This window comes from Oreochromis aureus, linkage group 18 (assembly GCF_013358895.1).
Source record: "Oreochromis aureus strain Israel breed Guangdong linkage group 18, ZZ_aureus, whole genome shotgun sequence".
NCBI lineage: Eukaryota > Metazoa > Chordata > Actinopteri > Cichliformes > Cichlidae > Oreochromis > Oreochromis aureus.
In genome coordinates this window covers 6,912,897-6,933,825 of record NC_052959.1, presented here as the reverse complement: position 1 = coordinate 6,933,825, position 20,929 = coordinate 6,912,897, and the positions used below count along the sequence as shown (strand labels likewise).

The window sequence follows — 20,929 nt, the reverse complement described above, 5'->3', positions numbered from 1 at the left end:
TTTCAGTTGCTCCACTTGCTGAGTTAATGTAGAAATTTGTAGAGCTGAAAGAATCAGTCAGAATAAACATCAGCGTTCACTGTTCTCCTCATCTAAGAAACATGAAAATGTGCACAACATCTGCGCATGTGCCCAATGTAAGTTGTGTTTTTAGCAAAGGCTCTGATTTTAACAACTATGATCCATATAAGCAATTTTCTGAATACCAGCTAGGACACTTTCTATTTGCTTTAGAATATCTATACACTGGAGCCAAATTGCATTATTTTTATTACAGTTTTTCTGAACTGCTAAAACACTAAATCCCATTGTAAAAACTAAACTGTCAACTATGGAAACTCTTTCATCAAATCAATTCCACAATTGGTAAAATCTTAAACACTACTCATCTGGTTAGGACACCATTTGCAAATCTGAATCTTCCATTTACCAAAACTCTGAACACATTCTCAAACACAAAACACACTTAGCAGTGTGGTGCACTTGTACCCAGAATGGTGCACACAGGCCACAGAAGTTAAACACAACTAACACACTGCTTTCATCATTAACACACTACCACTCAAAATAGAAAACACATGTCGCAACCTCTTCTTCTGCTTTTTGCGAGATTGAATACAGCTCCATCCATGAAAATGTATTCATGAGGCCTAACCATTGAGTCAAGCTCAAAGATTCTCTGTACACAACAAACTAATTTTAGTTCTGTAAATGAAATAGAATGATGTATACATGTGTATACAAGTATACTTATAACTAAATGGTATTTTGTTTAGAATTGAAAGATGGCCACAAGAAGGTGGAAGAACAAGCATGTGCTCATAACACCAGGAGACACTTATTGTGGATATGGTCCGTCAGAATAGTGAAATTCAACTGCATGAAATGCAGCAGTGGATTATTGAAGACCACATACATTTTGAATGTAGCAAAAAGGGGAAGAAAAGGTCACAGTGTCATAGGTCAACGTGCCATTATTGAACTGCCTGGCCATCGTGGTGGAAATGTAACCATCTGTGCTGCCATCAGCAGCTATGGGGTTCTCCACAGTCATGTCACTGTTGGGTCATACAACAATGAACTTATAGTAACATGGGATGCTTTGCTTGAGTAGAGAGATCGCGAGCAGGCAGAGCATCCCATATCATTTGGGCCCAAGTGAGCTTTCACCAAGGCCCAAGAATATGCAATTGGTTTCACAATGAGCAGCATTTTATCAATGTGTTTCTTCCACCGTACTTTCCCTTTTTGAACCCTATTGAGGAGTCTTCTCCGCATGGAGGTGTAAAGTATATGACAGGAAAATCTACTTCAAGCATTGAATGGAGCATGTGGTGAGATGGGAGTGGAATCTTGCCAGGGCTGGATTCGGCATGCTAAAGGATTCTTTCCTCGTTGCCTTGCAAGGGAGACCATGGCATGTGTTGTGGATGAAGTCCTGTGGCCTGACCCAGCACAGAGACATGATGCTGAGGCGGAATAAATTATCTGAATATGCTGTAAAAATATGTAATTTTTAATGTATATATATATATATATATATATATATATATATATATATATATATATATCCTTTTTACTATTTTACTATCCTTTTTACTGCAGTTCGTTTTTGTTAAAATGTGAGTACAAGAATAAATGAATGAATAGATAAATATTATTTTCCAGCTATCTCACAATGTTTTGTATTTGTTTTTGTAGTGTGTAATCGTTGCTAAGTCGTCTTTGCACATTGGATGGTTAGTGTGGTTTTTGACAGTAGTGCTTGATTTTGAGTAAAGTTCAAATAGTTTTGGGTCAAATGTTTGGTTTTGCAAGACAAGTTGAAGGTTTTCTGTGTGTAGCTTGAATTTTGGAGTTTGTTTAGTGTTTTGAGACAAAGATGAGATTTTAGGAAATGTGTTTTATCAATTCAGAAAAACTGTAACATGTGTCCCGTTTGTCTGTCACACAGTGGAAATTTGTATTTATCTTTTATCTTGGTTCTATTCAGATTTTTAGTGTTTATTTGGGAGTGTTGTTTTATTTTCATGATTTTATTCTGTTTGTTTTGCATGGTTTTTAGTGTTTTATTTGACATTGTTTTAATCCACTGTGGACTGGCTGGGCATGGGGCAAATTAGCTGATAGGGATCACCTGCTGAGGCATGTGTGTGTCCAGAGGTGGCCTATCAGCTGTCTAAAGACCTATTAAAAGGAAGCTAGCTGGATACTGGAGGAGAGAGGCCCCAGATATGAGGAGGAATGCGTGAAGGCCAGGTGAAAAAGAGGGACCCGCTGCCTGATCGTGGGGGTGCGGTGCCTCAGCTGGAGACGGACCAGTCAGGGTGACGTGGCGACCCAGTCCCGACAGCAGGAATGGCGACAGTAGGAGACAACGCGTGTGATTAGCAGCAGGGCAGAGGTATACCTCGGGGTGGTATCGAGCGACGGACGCCAGTGCAGAATGCGTGATGGGCCCAGTGAAAGGACGAGAGGGGGATAGAGGCTCCTCCCCGTCGGCCTGGGATGAGGCTTTCGTGGACCCCCCTCAGCAAGAGGAATTTCTGTCCAGCTCATGAACACCTAACAAACATTCATCCTGGATTGTGGGACAGTTACATCAGGGAACTGGGTGGGATTTTAGTGCATGCGGAGAACTGTATTTTTAGCAGTTTTAGAAGTGGGTTTGTTTATTCCTGGGGGATTTTAGTATAAGGATAACATTTTATTGTATACTTTTTTTTTCTTAGTATTTGGGTTGTTTTATTCCTACTGTCCGTCTCGGGGAATAAACTGTTTCTGATCAGGCCTGCTTCATCATTGTGCCCAGGGTTTCTGATTCGGTCGCTCCCCCCCTGCATCTAAAAGAACCATCCTCTTTAGTATGACATTCTGGCGAGTCAGATTTAGTGTCTACATTACATCTCTCTCAGGTTGACTTCACCACAAAGTCATTAACAGTGAGGAAGTGATAATAAAACACTGAGAGTGTGGTGAAACAAGTCAGGGAGACAGTTTATATTAGTGACACATTATTAAAACGCTGTCTGTCTGTGTGTTTGTTTCTTTGACTGCAAACTAGACCATCTGAAACTAAGCATTCAAAATTAGCATACAAATACATCTTAGGACTGGACCAGCTCTTTATCCTCTCAAGGATACTTGAGGGTGCATGGGAGTTTGCCCAACCAGTCTACATGTGTTTTGTGGACTTGGAGAAGGCATTCGACCGTGTCCCTCGGGGTGTCCTGTGGGAGGTGTTGTGGGAGTATGGGGTGTCTGGCCCATTGCTACGGGCCATTCGATCCCTATACAACCGTTGCAAGAGTTTGGTTCGCATTGCCGGCAATAAGTCGGACTCGTTTCCGGTGGGTGATGGGCTCCGCCAGGGCTGCCCTTTGTCACCGGTTCTGTTCATAATTTTATGGACAGGATTTCTAGGCGCAGCCAAGTGGCGGAGGGCTTTCACTTGGTGGCCTCAGAATCTCATCTCTGCTTTTTATGGATGATGATGTGGTTCTGTTGGCTTCATCAGGTGAAGGCCTCCAGCTCGCACTGGAGCGGTTCGCAGCCGAGTGTGAAGCAGCGGGAATGAGGATCAGCACCTCCAAATCTGAGGCCATGGTTCTCAGCCGGAAAAGGGTGGAGTGCCCACTCCAGGTCGGGGATGAGTTCCTGCCCCAAGTGGAGGAGTTCAAGTATCTCGGGGTCTTGTTCGCGAGTGATGGGAGAAGGGAGCCGGAGATCGACAGACGGATTGGTGCTGCGGCTGCAGTGATGCGGACGCTGCACCGGTCTGTCGTGGTGAAGAGGGAGCTGAGTGTAAGCGAAGCTCTCAATTTACCGAAGTCGATCTCGTCCCCTACCCTCACCTATGGCCACGAGCTGTGGGTAGTGACCGAAAAGAACGAGATCGCGGATACAAGCGGCAGAAATGAGCTTCCTCCGAAGGGTGGCTGGCCTCCCTTAGAGATAGGGTGAGAAGTTCGGCCATCTGGGAGGGGCTCAGAGTAGAGCCGCTGCTCCTCCGCATCGAAAGGAGCCAGTTGAGGTGGTTCGGGCATCTGACAAGGATGCCTCCTGGGCGCCTCCTGGGTGAGGTGTTCGGGCATGTCCCACCGGGAGGAGGCCCAGGGCAGACCCAGGACATGCTGGAGAGATTATATCTCTCGGCTGGCCTGGGAACGCATGGTATTCCCCGGATAAGCTGGAGGAGGTGGCTGGGGAGAGGGAGGTCTGGGCTTCTCTGCTTAGGCTGCTGCCCCCGCGACCCGGCCTCGGATAAAGCGGATGAAGATGGATGGATACATCTTAGGCTCCTGAAGGTTCTAACTTATATCAGATATTTTGACCTCATCATATTGCCAAGCAACCACCTAGCAAAGGACTTAAGTGTCCCTTTCTTTGCAATTATGCTCCTGTAAGACCACATAAAAGCATTTTTATTACACAACATTAAAATCTACAAACAACCCTGCAATGGGCTAAAATGACCTGTTTTTAGCTTTTATGCAGCTTTAACGCCTTGTGAAAACATCCTTATTTTCAGGGGTGCACATAAGTGGTCCGCAGGTGCGCATTCATTGTCAAAATAAAAGACGCGCACCAGATAAGTTGCAACGCGCGTTTGCGTACATATAAAAGGCACTGTTTTTGTCCGCTAGAGTGGGATTTTCACGGCATATTCTGCACCAAATCTCTGTGCGTTCATCATTTGTTTGAAGCCAGCTCACCTCCTGCAACCACTTTTCCAAGAATACGCGCTTCTTTTGCGGTTCGGACTCCTTCTGACGTTTCTTTGGAGGTGGAGGAACACCAAAGTAATTGTTTAAAGGAGCTTCTTCGACATCTTTAGGAGTTCTAAACAAATGTCTGTCCTCCTCCAGAAAATCTTATGTACGCAAACGCGCGTTGCAACTTCTTATCTGGTGCGCGTCTTTTATTTTGACAGCGAATGCGCACCTGCGGACCACTTATGTGCACCCCTGCTTATTTTCATTCCAGAATAATAGCATCTCACTATAATAATCGCACAAATACCGTCACATGTAAATCAATCATTAACATCTATATGTTTTTAAAGAAAACATTCCAATTATTTAGATTTTCATATGTATTATATTCCTTCCATTTCCCACCCCAATGTCATGTTTTCCATTTGCATTTGTTTCACCTGCCACTTTCAGTGCATGTCACCCGTATGTCAATCAATACATTTGCTATACTCCTTAAATCTCGTACATGTGAAAAGCTACAGTTTTCAAGTGTACGTTTTTTGTGATTGTCAGGGGCCATGCCAATATTACAGTAGTCCACGTCAAACCCAAGGTTTACAGGTCAGGTTTTGTTTGTGTTTAAAACTGAACGTACTATGTACACCGAATAATCACCCAAGTTCTCAGAACTATGCAAACTCATTGCCTCAAAACAAAGTAAAAGCTTACTTTTTTACTTACTAATTTAGGGCAACTTATTCATTGACTATGTTGTCTCCAAAGAATACTAATATCATTTTTATATGTATATTACTTTTATATTTTTTCCAAATATGACTATACACAGTGACAAAAGTGTTAGGAATGATGAGATAAACTAACCACACATCTCTGTGCCATACATGAGCAAAGCAAAAGGCATGCTAGCATTATTTAGCCACAGAGTTGAATTAGGCATGCCTTCCAACCACCAAGCATTGAAAAAAGAAAAAAAAAAACTTTGCTCAATGTGATTATATCTGTTGGCCAAGTGCACAAACATGGCAAACATTAATATAGCACTATCATTGTGTACTATTAGGCATGTACTACTAATGATAATACACAATGTAGTAAATATCTTGGTGTTATTCCTATGGTCTTTCAGGGTTTTTTAATCAGTAAATATACCTGCATGTATCATGATGTATTATTTATTATTGTCCTGTAATGTATCAAGCGTTACAATACTGTGAGCTTCTTAACAGCTTCTAAAATCTTCCCTTTTTAAATGATTTCACAGAGATCAGAAAAAATGACTTAAATATGATCAACTGGATGGTGGAAGATGGAGCATATTAATATAGTACAGCTAACAGATTCAGCACTCACCAAGTGAAGTAACAGAGTTCGATTTGGACTGCAGCTCCTTGATTTTGTCATTCAGGTTTTGCTGCAGATCTGCACAGAGACATTTATTATGGGTGCTGATCACAGAGAACAGTTTTCTATATTGAGAAAGAACAGCAAGTCAAAGATTACACTCACCTGTAATTGTCTGCTCATAATCTGAACAGCTTTGTGTCTCGTTCAGTTTTTGCTGCAAGTCTAAGAGAAAGGTTACATTACTAAGCAATAGTCTAGGCTAGTAATGCTGTTAAACTTGTCTAGCCACATGTAGCCGAAACTTGAAATAAAGAGAAACTTGAACTTAAATATTGTTGTATTTACACTCATAACTCATGAAACTATGAGTGAGTAAAATTATTTAGGTTCGTAAAATTAAAATAACATTAACATCATGATTCTAGACCAATAGATATTCACAAGATAGTTTTGGAGCCCTAGTGCATTGACAGTTTGTTCATTATTTTTTGATAGAGGCCGGCATGAAAGTTCATATTGTTATATTTTGTTGACTTTCAGTGGGTTTTGACTATGAGTTTGTAAAACTATTAATTCCAGGTTTCTCCAGTAATTCAATTCAGCTCACTTTTATTTATATTGTGCCAAATCACAACAACAGTTGCCTTAAGGCGCTGTGCTTTGGTGACAGAGGGAAGGAAAAAACTCCCTTTTAACAGGAAGAAATCCCTGGCAGAACCAGGGAGGGGCAGCAATCTGCCGAGACCGGCAGAAACTTGCAAGCATCTTAAAATCAACTTAATCCTTCTTGTTGCAGAAACTTAAACATGCCACGGATGAACTTACCAAGGATCACTTCCTGATCGCGAGAATGCTCCTCCTCTTTATCCTTCAGTTGTTTTCTGAGATCTAACAAAATGTAAAGTTTGCTTCGGGTGAAGAAGGAATCCAAGGTGATACTTGCTTTTAGAGATCAAAAGGAGAATACTTACTAGAAATTGTAGCAGCACTTTCTTTATCCTCAGCTGTCTTAACTTTTCAAGGTTTTCAAGTTGGCTTTGCAGATCAGTGATGTTCAAAACTGAGGAACAGAGGAAGAAAGAATCACAGCAGAACTTTTTTCCTTCATCGTTACTGCAGACACCATGTTCTTTCTTGACTTACTCAGGTTGGCATTTTCCTGGTTCTTCTCTTTCAGCTCATTGACTTGTTTCTCCAGCTCTCCCTTCTTGGCTGCAAGCTCATTTGTGAGCTCTGAGGTCATTTTAAAGAAGTTAAAACAGGTTTATTGGTCAGACGCGAGAGATCATTGTACACATTTTGTTTTGTACTGTGAATTACAAAAGCTACCAAGTTTCTTTATCTCTCACACTTATTTTGTTTTTTCTACAAAGGTGGGGGAAACTAAAACTCTCACTTGCCCCACATCTGACTCCTCTGTGCTTCTGCCGGCTCACTTGTATTTGTCACACTCTTAGCACTTAGAGGAAAAGCACAATGGGAGATACTTACCAGTTAGCTTACTGGTTTGCAGAGTCTCACGGTTTGACAGCAGATTCTGCAGGTGCTTCACCTGACTCTGCAGATTCAGGATTTTCAGTGCTAAAGCACAAAGAAGCAAAACAGTAGTTTGCTATAAGACATGCTGTGAGAGAATTCCTTCATGAGAGGGAAAAAGGCAAAAAGAGAGAAAATTCAACTTGTCAGTGAACCTTTGTGCTCAGTTACTTCATACTCACTCAGTTGGGTGTTTTCTTGATCACTGCTGCCCATTTGAGCCATGAGTGTGTCTATTCTGTTTTGCAGAGCTGCAAAAACAACAGTGAATTGTGTTGATAACATTTAGTCATCTACTATGACTTCGTGTCACCCTCAATCAGCACCTTAAATCTAAAGTACCTTTTATCTGGTCACCAGCTGTCCCATTCACATCCTTGTTCTGCAGGTCCCATATCTCATTCTGGTGCTCAATGATTTGTAAAACTGAAACAAATAAACATCCGATGAATGAAGGTAAGGTTTGGTTTTGTCATTTAGAGCAGCGGTCCCCAACCCCCGGGCCTCGGACCGGTACCGGTCCGTGAGTCGTTCGGTACCGGGCCGCGAGAGTTGAGGTTCAGGTGTGAAATGTATGGTTTTCAGGGTTTTTATCGGTTTTCAGCGTTATTTTGTTATTGTTTTTATCGTTAACTCGGTTTTCCTGGGTCTTTTCACGTGTGTTATGAATAAATCTTCTTTTTTTCGGTACCGGCACTAGTTTTATTTTGTTGTATTCATCCGCGACACCTCATTGCCGGTCCGTGAAAATATTGTCGGGCATAAACCGGTCCGTGGCGCAAAAAAGGTTGGGGACCGCTGATTTAGAGGGATATTTTAAATGGAAATGTGTGTCAGTGCAATCAAGTTGCAAAAACATGACAGAAACCCATTCTTTTCCCAGTATGATGGTGATTTTACAAATGTTAGCTTCTTCTAAAATTATGCAAAGTTACACCCATCAAGATCATTTGTTCTTTAACACTATGCAGATGGGACATTAGGCTAACTGATTTATAGGCCTTTTCTAAGTAGATAAGCTCCCCATGTGAAAAGTATCCACTGCACAGAACGCACAGAGCAGGAAATCTTGGCCCCCAAATTTTGTCAATTGCCCCCAGAGGCTTAGTATCGCAATAATAGCCAGCGGGTTGTCAGACTGTTTAAACAGTGTTGATCACAGAGTACAGCAGTGCACTCACCTAGTCCCGGGTTGGCAATCAATTCCTCCATTTCTGCAGTCTTAGTAATCAGTTCATCTTGCTTCTTCTCCAGTTGCATCTGCAGCTCTGTGGGGAAGCAGAGAGAAACAGATATGTGACTTAAGGTCATATTTGTTTCACATTTTTGCTCCAGGAAGTGTGCTGACTATGACAGCTGTTACTCACGTGAGATGATTTCTGGATCTTCTGAATTTGAGATTTGCTCCCTCAAAGCCCTCACTTCAGCCTGCATGTTGATCACATTCAGGACTAACAGAGACAAACATGAGCAGGTATGACGGCACAGATTAGTTCTGAAATATAATGTGAGGATGTGAGCAAAAAAAAGGAGAGACTTTAACTGCACCGCACTCACGCAGAGCAGTTTTGAAGTCTTTCGTCTTGTTCAGTTCTGCAATCTTCTCTTCAACTTCAGTCTTCAGCTCTGATTAAAAACAACAACAACAAAAAACAACCCAGTCACATCAAAAACTCAGGCTCAGACACTTTGAGGTTGAAGTCCGATTTACAACTTACGGTTTCGTTGTTGCTCGAGTCCAGAGCATTCATGTGTCTTTAAGTGCAGTTGCCTCTCCAGCTCTGTTCAGTGAAAAAGGAAAGCCAAGTTAACAAAAACTGTCTCTCTGACACAAACTCTTAGTTATGGATTTATTCAGAAAAACAAAATCAACTCACCTGCGACTTTATCCCTGATAAGAGCATATTTCCTGTTTTTGTTTTGAAGATACATCTGATGGACTTTAAAAGAAAAGAAATGGACTGAAACACTAAAGTGCAAATTAGCAACATGAACGTCCTGCAGCAACCAGCTTTTGATCTCAGGCATGTGGCGTGAATGTTGTTCTGTTCGCTCAATGAAATCCCATTTTGCTTGAAGTGATACAGCGATTGTAGGACATACTTACGAGTTAATGTTAAAGAGGATACTGCGTTATCGTCACGAGTTTCTTTTTCAATTCTTTTGAGATTTTTGTAGAGTTCAGTGATAACCAGAACTACAGAAAATAGAAAAGTCAGGGTGTATAGAATTATGTTTTAGGCTACTTCACAACAATCAAGATTGATCCAAGTGTATTTCTGGACTTACTTAATCTGGCTTTAGCCGGATTCTTGTTATTCAGCTGATATATATATTTCTGTAGCTCGGCTCTCTTGAATGTGAGCTCATCTGTTAGATTGTTCCTTATGATCACCATGCTTGGAGCTGAAAGTGACACACATGTCAAGTTGCTACAGTAACATTATGACACTATGCCAGCATGAGGTCTTGGGTGAGATAGTTACAGTTTGAATTGTAGGTTTGTGACAGCAGCGTGTCCAGGTGCTCCAGCTGACTTTGCAGACTGATGATTTTCAGAACTGAAAAAAGGTTAAAAAAATGTAGCTGACTGCAAAAGATACTGCGGCGACTGTAGAGAGTTTGTTTCTCACAAGACTCACTCAGTTTTGTGTTTTCACCGGCTCTGTTGTTGATTTCATCGATGAAGCCGTCTAGTCTGTTCTGTAACTCTGAGGAAAAGGAAAGTATGTATTTAGATTATATTTTGCAGTTTCTATCTTGACTTTTTTTTTTTTGAATATTTAAACACTAACCCTCTTCTCGATCGCTTGTGGTTCCATTGGTGGCTTTGTTCCGAAGGTTCCATAACTCATGTTGCAGTTCAAGGATCTTTAAAACTAAAGCAACGCAACGGTCAGTCCTTAAGTTAGAAAATGAATCTTATTGCAAAAATGTCTACCAATTTTTTGCTTTTTGTAAGCAACTCAGAATCTCATTGGTTCCCTTCTCCCCCTGTGCCACTCCAACAAGTCTCTACTTTACACTCTTTTGAACTAATGATTGATAAAACATAAACCCCCAAAACATCCAACCTCTCTCAACATTATTCTTTCACTGTGCTGTTAATTCATTTTCTTTAATCTTGGTTTTTGGGTTTACATGTGACCTGAGTTAGATTTAACCATAAAAGCCATGATATGCGACAGTCCAGGTCTCATCTGTATTCAGTTTGTGTTTGACTAGCCCGTGATTTAATAGCACGACAGCTAAAAGCACAACGAGCTAGCGGGGCAACTATTGGTGGATTTGTCTAAAACAAGGATCAGAAAGTTGTCGTGCATTTCAGCCATTTATTAGCTGCTTTACATTAAATGATTATAATTTACAATCCTCAACCCTGCTAGCTAGTAGAAAGGAAGCAGTTTAAGGTTCTTCCACACTAGTTTTCCCTTTAAAACTGGATGCTATGTCCCTCTTTAATATGCACTTTATGTACATAACTGTGTATGTCAGTTTGAGTTTAGCTTAAAAACAGTGATTAGCTTTCAAACAATAATTCTGGTTCACATAAAGTAAAGTCAAGAAGCTCACTTGCTCCTGGGCTAGAAGTCAGACTCTCTATGTCTGCAATTCCTGAGCTCAGTTCTTCTTGTTTTCTCTCCAGTTGTTTCCGTAGCTCTGTTGGACAGATATAGGGGTTATTAAGAGATGTTATAAATATTAAAGAAATTCCCAGTTTCCCAAGGAAAATGTAAAGATGTAATTTAATTGTCTCAAGTGCAAAACAGTTTAAAAAATAATCTTAATTAATAGAATGAAACACAAAGGTATGGTATTTATCTGTGACTTCTGTCCCTCACCGGAGGTCAAGCCTTTGTCTTCTGAGAGAGAGATCTGATCTTTCAAAGCCCTCAGCTCATCATGCAGGCTCATCAGCTTTATAACTGGAGCAGAAAGCAACAGAAACATCACTACACAGATTACAAATTCAACACAACGAGATTACAAGCCGAGCAAGAGACACCGTTGAACACTGCGTACGGCAACGTGACTCACTGAGAGCTGGTTGGAGGTCCTCGGTTCTTTTCAGTTCAGCAATTTTGCGGTCAAAGTCGGTCTTCACCTCTAACAGAAACGAGACACATCCTTTAAAATCAAGCAGGAATAATCAGAGGTCGTAGCTGAAAGCCGGTTTAAAAACTTACGCTCATATCTTTTCACAAATTTGGAATCCATTTCAGTCTTCAGTCGCAGTTTCCTCTCCAGCTCTTTTGTGTAAAAGGATAAAATCAGGTACTTGAAGCTCTTATCAAAAACCCCCCAAAAAACCCACTGAGCACTCACCTCTTAATTTGGCCTGAGCTTCGATGTATTTTTTTTCTATACCTTCACGCACAGCTGCAGATTTAAAGTATCATAATGTAAGATCGCAATCTTAATGTTGAGGATTAAGAAAGTATTCTCTGCTCCTCAGAAAATAAATGATGTTAAACGTTTTTCTGAATTTAACACTAAAGTTAGTGCAGGTGGACTTACTGGTGGGCTGGCCTGTCAGGTGCTGCTCTTTCCTTTCTTCTATTAGGCTGATGACTTGCATGACTGCTCAAAGACAAAGAAAACACCCATCGTCTTGTGTGTTGCACCTTAGCAGCGCATTTATACGTGGTGAGGTTGGTGAGGTGATCATTCCGCCTCTCCTTTATACTTACTCTGCTGTGCCTTAACATACTCCACTGCTTCCAGTTGCCTCTGTAAAATGTCTTGCCTTTGCTTCTCTTTGTCCAACATAACGTGAAACCCTAGGATGAATAAACAGCTATTAATGTTTCTACTGCAATTAGCAGATCATAATTTGGTAGTTCCAAATAAGACATGTATACATGTGACTTGACTTCATAGTGTAAAGTTTCAAAGATTTGTGCTGCCATTTACCTTGAATTTGGGAATCAGTGATGTTTTTGGCGTTTTTCATCAGCTGTTCAAAATGTAGCACCTCAGCCTGCACTCTCATAATTAGCTTGGCTGTCGAAAGAATCAAGAGGGTGTCAAGTTAATGGCGCAATAACTACACAAAGGACCTGCTCGACGCTGAATGCTCACTCACTTAGTTCCCTGTTGTTCTCGTCATTTTTCAGCTGTATAATCAGCTTTCTGAGGAGATCAGTCTTTTGGTTCCATTGCTTCCTGGCATCTGAATTTAAAAAAATAAAAAAAATAAATAAAGTAAAAAGAATAAACATGTGCTGCTCCACAAAGGAGAGACGGGATGTACAACTCACCAGCGGCGATGGTTTTGGATTTCTCAATAGCATCGATGATCATCCTCTTCAACTCTGCAATACTTGTGCGTACATAAATCAGCTCCAGCACTGGACAGCCAGCAGAGAACGAAGTGTTGGGAAATGTTGAAAGACAAGCCTTTAACATTATTACTCACACAAGAAATGCAGGCCCGTTTAGAAAGATTCACTTACAAATAGAAGAGTTGGTATCTCCTTTTTCTTGCAGCAGAACGATCTTCCTGTTGAGCTGTTGTTTCACTGAGCAGCAGAAGAAAATGGTCAGGATACAGAAATATAATAACATAATAAAATGTAATAAAAAGAAAGATGATGACCTTTTTTCCTAGTTTAGAATTATATTAATCTGAAATTTAAATAATAATTAAATATTGCATAACACCTATTGTAAATTCCTTAAGATTTTTTCTTAATTTTTTTTTTTTTTTTTTACAGAATATGCAGGCATGGAGTAGATCAATTTCAGCAACCATCACTTTGCTCCATTTTGTCCTGAGCAACCAAAAAAGTTACCAAAAAACTAAATGGATTCCATATAACAGTGTGTTCTGCAACCTTCACGCAGAAACCGGCTGTGACCAAGAAACAGGGAAGTGGGAGACCACAGTGCACAGCTGTGCATGTTGAGGAGTTAAAATGGCACCACAGGAAAAAAGCCACGCTTGAGCTGTGGCTTCAAAAATGAACCAGCTCCCATAGATTGCCACATAGATGACACTTCTGCTGCGTCTTTTTTTCCAAACAGGTAGCCACCAGCTTCAGATCAATATGTTCGATTTAGTACAGATACCAGACACAACCCTTTATCTTAACTTGGAGCTAGTACTAGAAATGCTCTACCTTGTAACCCCATAATGCGAGGTTTATATCCTCTCCTGGATCTTTTGCATGTGAGGCAACTCGCTGAAGTAGCTTCATTACAGCATTAAAAAGCATAGTTTCAGGTGCTGCTTTAGCTCAGTAGTTGACTGGGTGACCACTTGCTACAAGGCCAAATAAAGTTGCTCACCTTCAACTCTGGACCCAAGGCCTCTTGTTGTCTAACAAATGTTAGCCTGAACCTTCCTGTTGTTATACTGCAATGGGCCTAGCTTGCAGGGGTTTCTTCTTCACTCATGTTTTTTTTTTTTTATTATTCTTTGTGTTTATACACTACTTTGCATTTAATGATGAGTTATTAATCTATGGGCCCATCTCCAACCTGTCACAGCAGACGGCTGCCCCTCCCTGAGCCTGCTCTATTAAAAGGGAGTTTTTCTTTCCCACTATCGCCAAGTGCTTGCTCATAAGGGGTTGTTTGATTGTTGAGGTTTTCTCGATATAATTGTACTGGAATATACTCTTTGTTATTTACAACATGTCTGATGTTATATGAAGACACACACTTTTTCATGAATAACTGACGTTTAAAGGGTAATAACTTTTACGTTTTTAAGTTGTAATTCATTTAGACAAAATGCTAAGCTGTTGTTAGCAGCACTAATAGAGAATGTGAAATGAAGTTTAAAAAATTAGCCACCAAGGAATGGTGCTGAGTGGTAGTTACTGAACTGTGTCAATTTTTCTGCCTGAACTGTGGACAAGCAATTTTCACATAATAAGCAACAGTTTTTTTGTTAAATCAAACAGCCCGCAGTTTACCCAGAGTCATGGAACTTGAACTGTTAGAGTTTGGTTTTTCCCCTCTTCTTTCTGCCTCTTGTAAAGCCCAGAGCTGATTCTGCAGGGAGATTATCTGAATTACTGAAAGAAAAGGGAAAAAAAAGAAATCAATGAGCCACTTCCTTCTGCTTATATATGCATTTGCACAACACCAGCGTCTTCGGTTGACCTTCCATTCCTCAAATGTGGTTCAAAAATACACTTACTGAGAGTTGCGCTTGAAAGGCTTTCCTCAGCTTCCTGTATCTGATCTTTTAGTTCAGTCGTCTTCTTGTCCAGCTCTTTCTGCAGCTCTGCAGGAAAACAGTTTAGAAATGAAACATCTTCATTCAGTTTCTGTGGCTCCAACCAGAAGAATAGTGCTCAAGTGGAGGCAAATTCAAACATTTCTCAGGACTGCAAGATAAGCACATCATGCTAACGATAAAATAGCTCACCTGCGATTTCGTCTGCAGTTCTGTTAGAATTAGTAGCAAGCTTGATCTTCTCCTGTAAAGTGCTCACCTCCCTGGTGAGTGTCATTATTTTAAAAACTGAAAGAAAGAAAATAGCTTTACATAAAAGCTGAACTGTGCAGTGTCATATAATTAAAATTATAATACTAAATCGTGATATGTGCGAGAGATTTTACTGTATTTCCAAAAAACTTACTGAGAAGTGTGTCACCATCAAGCTTCTCCAGCATCTGCTTCATTTTGAGCTGCAGATTGGGTTGGTACGCTGTCAGGAAATCACACGTGCATTTTAACTTTTGCTGATATAAATCGTCTCCAAGTGTTCCATATGTGTAAGGAAAAGCTTACCGCCAGATGTAGACGATGCTGTTGACATGCATGCAGCAAGTTTCACTTTCAGCTGCACGACATCAGTCCTCAGCCCAGAGGCTTCGTCATCTGTAAGAAAGTGTACAGGTTGCAGCACACCAAACCAAAAGTAGGCCTACTTATACTCTTCGCTGGATGTATGCTCACCGAGGTGGTTGCAACGGCGAGTCGCCTGCTGAAGTTTCCTTTGTAACACCTCCAAAGTTTCTTTCATACCTGATAAGGAAATGTTAGGGTGACACGAATGAGGACCCACACACACAGCTTTCACTTTAATTGTTCAATATTTTTCACCAACACTGTTGCAGCTTTCCAACTGCCACCCACACACAACACCCCACCACAGGTCCCAGCGGATCTTTTACAGGGGAGACATGATCAGCTGATGGAGCTCAGGTGTGTCTCAGCCTCCCCTGACACCGCACCCTGAGCCCACTGCTCCACCCCTCCCCTGCAGCTGAGCCACAAACCCCACCCTGCCACTGTTAGCAGGATTTACAGCAATGCCACATATTAAAGCAGCAAGATAAACAGTTAGTGCAGCCTCACTGCTGACCCACTGTTTGAAACTAGCTATTTCAGCTCCTCCCCTCTTGTCTCTTTAAGACTAATTTCTTCTGATTGGCTGCGCTTTGCAAACAGAAGATTTTAACAGAAGGTGAGTACAGCATGTCTGCTCACAGCCAGAGCTCCACCTGAGAAGGCCAAATGTGGGCAGCTGTCTAAAACAGAGGTCTTAGAGCAGTCTGAAGCTTTTGGCTCATTTGAAATAACTTCTATATAAGCTGACCTCTTTTTTATTTTTTTTTTAACTTTTACTTTGACCATGTTTAATGTATTAAAATATGTATGTATTGATTGATTGAGTCAAACACTCATTTTTTATGTAAATTTAAGAAGTTCATCCAATATCCTTAAAAGTTGCAAAGGTAATATAACAATAATAATAATGATAAGCAGACATCTGCCAAGGCAGCTCACTCTCTGTGCAGTATTTACTCTTAAGGGAATAGTATTGTATTGTATTTTATATATATTTAATTTCTTTGTACTTTTTAAATGTACTTTAAGAAGTTAGTAGTGCAGTAAAAACAAGAGCAAAGTGCAGCCTTTTGTTATTCGCCCTGCTGAAACCCATTTTAATATACTCGACATGATTTTGTTTATAATTAGTTTTACACAATTATTTATTATATATAGTTACTTATAGTTATTTTTATTTATGTGGCTATAGCATGTGTGCAACATTAATTTCAGTAAAATTTGTTTAAATATTTAGTAAATAAATATCAAGTGGAAAAGAGTTTTTGCACATGAGTTGATTTTGTTTTCAAAAAAGTATTCGGGAACATTGTACTTGTATTCAAATGGTTATAAAAGCATTTGAATACAAAGGGTTAAAAATCCCCATACAGTGTATCATTTCCTACACGCCTATATAAAGTAATAGAAATAACAGTAGTAAGAAACCTAGTTTTAAATAGCTCTATATAGGACTATTATCAATTCAGTCTATTGACCTTAAAGTTGGGGTCAGAGGTCAAATGCGACATAATATTTTATTAATAATAATAATAATAATAATGATAGTTCATGTAACTTTCATTATAAAGATTATTTTTTGGAGAGAAAGTCAGTTAAGCCTTTTAAGATGCAATGGCTTTTGTTGGACCTTCTGATGTATTTATTAATACGCTGCACTGCAGAATGGCCATAATGATGATGACGGAGTGAGATTTGCTCTGATTTAATGAACACTAAGTTTAAAGCAAAACAACCTGCATGTGTAAAGTATTGCTGGGGAATCTCTATCACAGAGTTGGGATCCTGCAAGGACGCTGAAGGAGGTAAACATTTAAATGTAAGATTTTAGATTTAGTTTTTCAAATCTTTATTTATCTGACTAATAATTTAGAGACTACACTGAGACACTCGCTCAGATAAATACTGGCATCACATTTTGAATCTGTGTTGATGCATGCTCAATAATCCAGTTATTAAATCCCAGAAACTTGGTTCTGTTCATGTGGATGCAGCAAATTCAGTGGGAAACATTTTTTACATCGCTTATCCGAGTGATTTGGATGTCGCTTGGATGAGTGAATAAAACATTCCAGATGAGCAGAAGCAGCTTACTGGGAACATGTTTTTGGATTGTAGTGTATTGTTAAATAAAATAGAAGTAAAAAAAAAAAAATCACTTACCGGTGCAAGTTTTGATGACAATTGACTGTAATAAAACATTTGATCTTAGATCAGTTGAAGATAATATAAAAAGTTTCTTATATCTATCGTAAGTAAGTTAAACTTTATTTATATAGCACCTTTCTAGATAAAAGATCACAAAGTGCTTCACACAAGGATAACAAAGCATAAAACAAAACAGACGACAGTTAACAAAACGCAATTCTAAAAAGATGTGTTTTTAGTTGTTTTTTGAAAGACGCTACTGAGCCCAGAGATCTTATGCTTAGTGCGAAATACAGATATAGATATACTAAAACCTTTATTGATCACAACATTTATAGAGATAAATCACATGATGCAATAACTATTTAATGATTACTACTTACCGTTACATTTACAGGACTGTTTTGAAAGTCAGTGGATTGCTAAGGTAAATGCACAAGAAGAAATGTATCATTAGTAGTAGCAGCCAAACTTCTGCTCATCTCTAAACATTTGCTAAGTCACATTTTCGGGGACTTACTATGATCTTGGAAAGGATATCGTCCAAGTCGGGATTCCCAGTTCTGACCAAACTGTTGTGGCCTGAAATAAATGAGAAAACATCAATATTTACTTTGTTGTTGTTGTTGTTGCTGTTGTTGTTGTTGTTACAGGTATTTGTTTAATTCAACCCCTATTAACTGACAATAATAAGGATAATATTATTGCCCCCTACCAGCTCTGGGATCAGAAGTGCCGAGTACACAGGTGAAGAGGAGCGGAATCCAAATGAACTGAGAACCACCAGCCATGGTTTTGTCTTCCAAAACCTTCCTCTGCTGTCAGCAGCAGTCAGCAGGCCTTTTATAAGACTCTGATTGATCAATGTCCAGGGGTAGTGATGACTTCCTAGAAGAGGCGGAGCAAATAAATGACTTAATTTGCTGTAAATGGTAAACATTAAACACAGCCAACTGTGCACACAAATAATAACAAATAAGCAACCATCTCTTTAAATTGAATTCCTCGCAAAAGAGGAGAGACCTCATTGTCTGATTTTTTTTTGACATTTTTATTTGTCTCAAACAAACATTGCGCTAAAGCTCAAATAAAAATCAGTCACGTTCAAAGTACAAGTACGAGAACTTTCAATCACACACAGTGCCTCAAAGTCTGTGAATTTCCACTCTTAGCTTAAATCTAAAAAGATAAACATACAAACAAATTTATAAACAAAGAAATGGATTTAAAAAAAATACGTGATCATCTTTGTTTGAGGAAACGAGTAATGCATATGTGCAAGTAAAGAAAATATGTGAACCTTTGCTTTATTTTTGCATTTGCAACCATAATTGAAATGACACTTTTTTTCTTTTTCTTTTTTTTCAACCTGTCTCGTCAGGGAGCTTTTGCAATCAGAACTATGATCCAAATGTGATGTTGTGTCAGACACATTTTGCTTTTCCGAGATTAGCTCTGCAAATTCTCTATAGGCTCCTGTTGTTCATGTGTTTCAGCAATTACACATTTAAGTGTAACTCTGGGCTCAGTTTCCTCATATGAACTGGTCGCTTTCAGATCCTACCCCAACATTTGAATTGGAAGTTCAGGACGTTGACTTGGCCTTTCAAAAAAACACAAAAACCAAAACAAGATTCTGTGTGATGGATTTTTATGACCACCAACACAGTGAAGGTGCAGGGTGAAGCATTGAGGTGTGTCTGTGGTCCATGCTGAAATGACAGATGATGTGATTTTTTTAATTACATTTGTGGTGGAATGCAGGATTTATTGTTCCATCAATAACAGTAAGACATCCAGACTAACCTGGCACTGTAATGCTGGAATGCAAAGCTTTCCTTTCTCTAAACTCATTTGAAGTTAAAAGTCAGATTTTGCTCTCCACAACGCATTGCTCTAACAGTCTTCTGACTTGATCTTTATTTAACTGCACTGGCATTTAAATTTCTCCTCTTGGAGAAACTGACTCTGTTCTTGCGTATGCATCAGCTTCAGTTGGTGGGATTCTTCATATGAACTATGCATCAGGTTCATCACCAACATTTCATGGATTAAGGTGAACCAAATGACTGGGTCAATCCAAAACATTAATCTGACTGTGACTATTTGACCTTTCCTTGGTAGAAAAACAACATGTGTTATGTAGGGTGTTCCCTTGGTGCAAGACTCGCTTCCTATTCACGTTATATTGAGATACAAATGTGCAGAAATTTTTGTTATGAAATTGTTGCTATATTTCCAAATGGCCTGGCATTGGTAGTGAATGTTTGTGACCTCCTGAACTGTAACACTCCTTACTGTTTGAGTGAACTTTCTTGGTCAACCACTTACCAAGAAAAACTCCTAGGGAGTGGTTGACTCCCTAATCTTTCTTGGTAAGTGGTTGACCAGGAAGTTTGAAAAAAATTCCTCTATTATCTCTGCAACCTGACTGTATATTGGTGTAGTCCATATGTGTTAATCTTGTGACCTTTTCCAGCCTGATGAGAATCAAAAATGCTGAAGTGTGAAGTTTTCAGGAGTCTTGTGTCTTTGTGCCATGATGCACTTCTGACCAAAACGTGCTGTGGAGATTAAACCCAAACTAAATCTGCTCATCCCAGAGTTTAACATACTTCCCCCTCTTAAAGGTAAAATTCCTCAATTTTAAAAAATGACCACAGAAGAATCAGCATACTTCACTTCCCTCTGGATTGGGTAAGTCTTAAGTGACCCAAGTCCTAAGAGATGCTTCTATAACCCTTTACGGCAGCAGTCCCCAACCTTTTTTGTGCCACGGACCAGTTTAATGTCAGACAATATTTTCACAGATCGGCCTTTAAGGTGTCACAGATAAATACAACAAAATAAAACGATACGACCAAGACAAACACTGTGTATTTTGTAAATATAATAATAAACGCAAATTCACTGTGTAATTGTGTAACTTTACTGGCAGCGTCCTCCTGAAATGCGCCAACATCCTCCTCCCTGCCCCTTAATGCTCTCTGGTCACTATAGTAACGCATAAATATTTATTTCAAAATAAGACACACAACTACAACACAGGAAAAGACCCAAGGAAACCGAGTTAACGATAAAACCTCTGAAAACCCCTAAACTTCACACCCAAGCTTCAACTCTCGCGGCGCGGTACCAAACGACATGCGAACCGGTACCGGTCTGTGGCCCGGGGGTTGGGGACCGCTGCTTTATGGTGAAGATCAACAACTCAGAAATAACCTTTGTTCATGCCATGATTCACTTTCACAAACACGCATCGTGTAGATCAGACTTTGAGATATCTTCTTTAAATAAAAACAAGACGCCCACTCTCACACCTGTCATCGCTGAAAGCACTAGACCCCAAACCCCCAAAATCATATGAGGTGAG

At 39.8% G+C, this 20,929-nt stretch overlaps 1 protein-coding gene across 1 annotated transcript; it reads right to left on the bottom strand.

Moving 5' to 3' along the window:
* Positions 1 to 26: 26 nt before the first annotated feature.
* Positions 27 to 18,367, bottom strand: LOC116333785 (myosin-10-like). The gene is made up of 40 exons (XM_039602080.1): positions 18,272 to 18,367; positions 18,077 to 18,138; positions 17,940 to 17,978; positions 17,572 to 17,596; positions 15,514 to 15,582; positions 15,346 to 15,435; positions 15,194 to 15,262; positions 14,980 to 15,075; positions 14,749 to 14,835; positions 14,522 to 14,623; positions 13,055 to 13,120; positions 12,860 to 12,949; positions 12,685 to 12,771; positions 12,513 to 12,602; positions 12,290 to 12,379; positions 12,117 to 12,179; positions 11,925 to 11,978; positions 11,786 to 11,848; positions 11,637 to 11,705; positions 11,441 to 11,524; positions 11,172 to 11,258; positions 10,394 to 10,477; positions 10,241 to 10,309; positions 10,085 to 10,159; positions 9,888 to 10,004; positions 9,706 to 9,795; positions 9,476 to 9,538; positions 9,317 to 9,379; positions 9,156 to 9,224; positions 8,966 to 9,049; positions 8,780 to 8,866; positions 7,941 to 8,024; positions 7,781 to 7,849; positions 7,554 to 7,643; positions 7,206 to 7,295; positions 7,034 to 7,122; positions 6,888 to 6,950; positions 6,225 to 6,284; positions 6,069 to 6,137; positions 27 to 44 (listed from the first exon to the last, which is right to left on the bottom strand). The coding sequence occupies exons 1-37, from the start codon at positions 18,345 to 18,347 to the stop codon at positions 6,933 to 6,935; spliced, it is 2,799 nt and encodes a 932-aa protein (XP_039458014.1). The 5' UTR covers positions 18,348 to 18,367; the 3' UTR covers positions 27 to 44; positions 6,069 to 6,137; positions 6,225 to 6,284; positions 6,888 to 6,932.
* Between the last annotated feature and the right edge of the window lie 2,562 nt (positions 18,368 to 20,929).

What these genes read in the sequence shown, in the direction of transcription:
- LOC116333785 (XM_039602080.1), bottom strand. Translation starts at nt 18,347, where the DNA reads ATGGCTGGTGGTTCTCAGTTCATTTGGATTCCGCTCCTCTTCACCTGT. An exon ending in AACTGCAGACGAAATCGCAG is followed by an intron (nt 14,836 to 14,979) that starts GTGAGCTATTTT and finishes GTTTTCCTGCAG; the next exon opens with AGCTGCAGAAAGAGCTGGAC. An exon ending in GACTTCTAGCCCAGGAGCAA is followed by an intron (nt 10,478 to 11,171) that starts GTGAGCTTCTTG and finishes GCGTTGCTTTAG; the next exon opens with TTTTAAAGATCCTTGAACTG.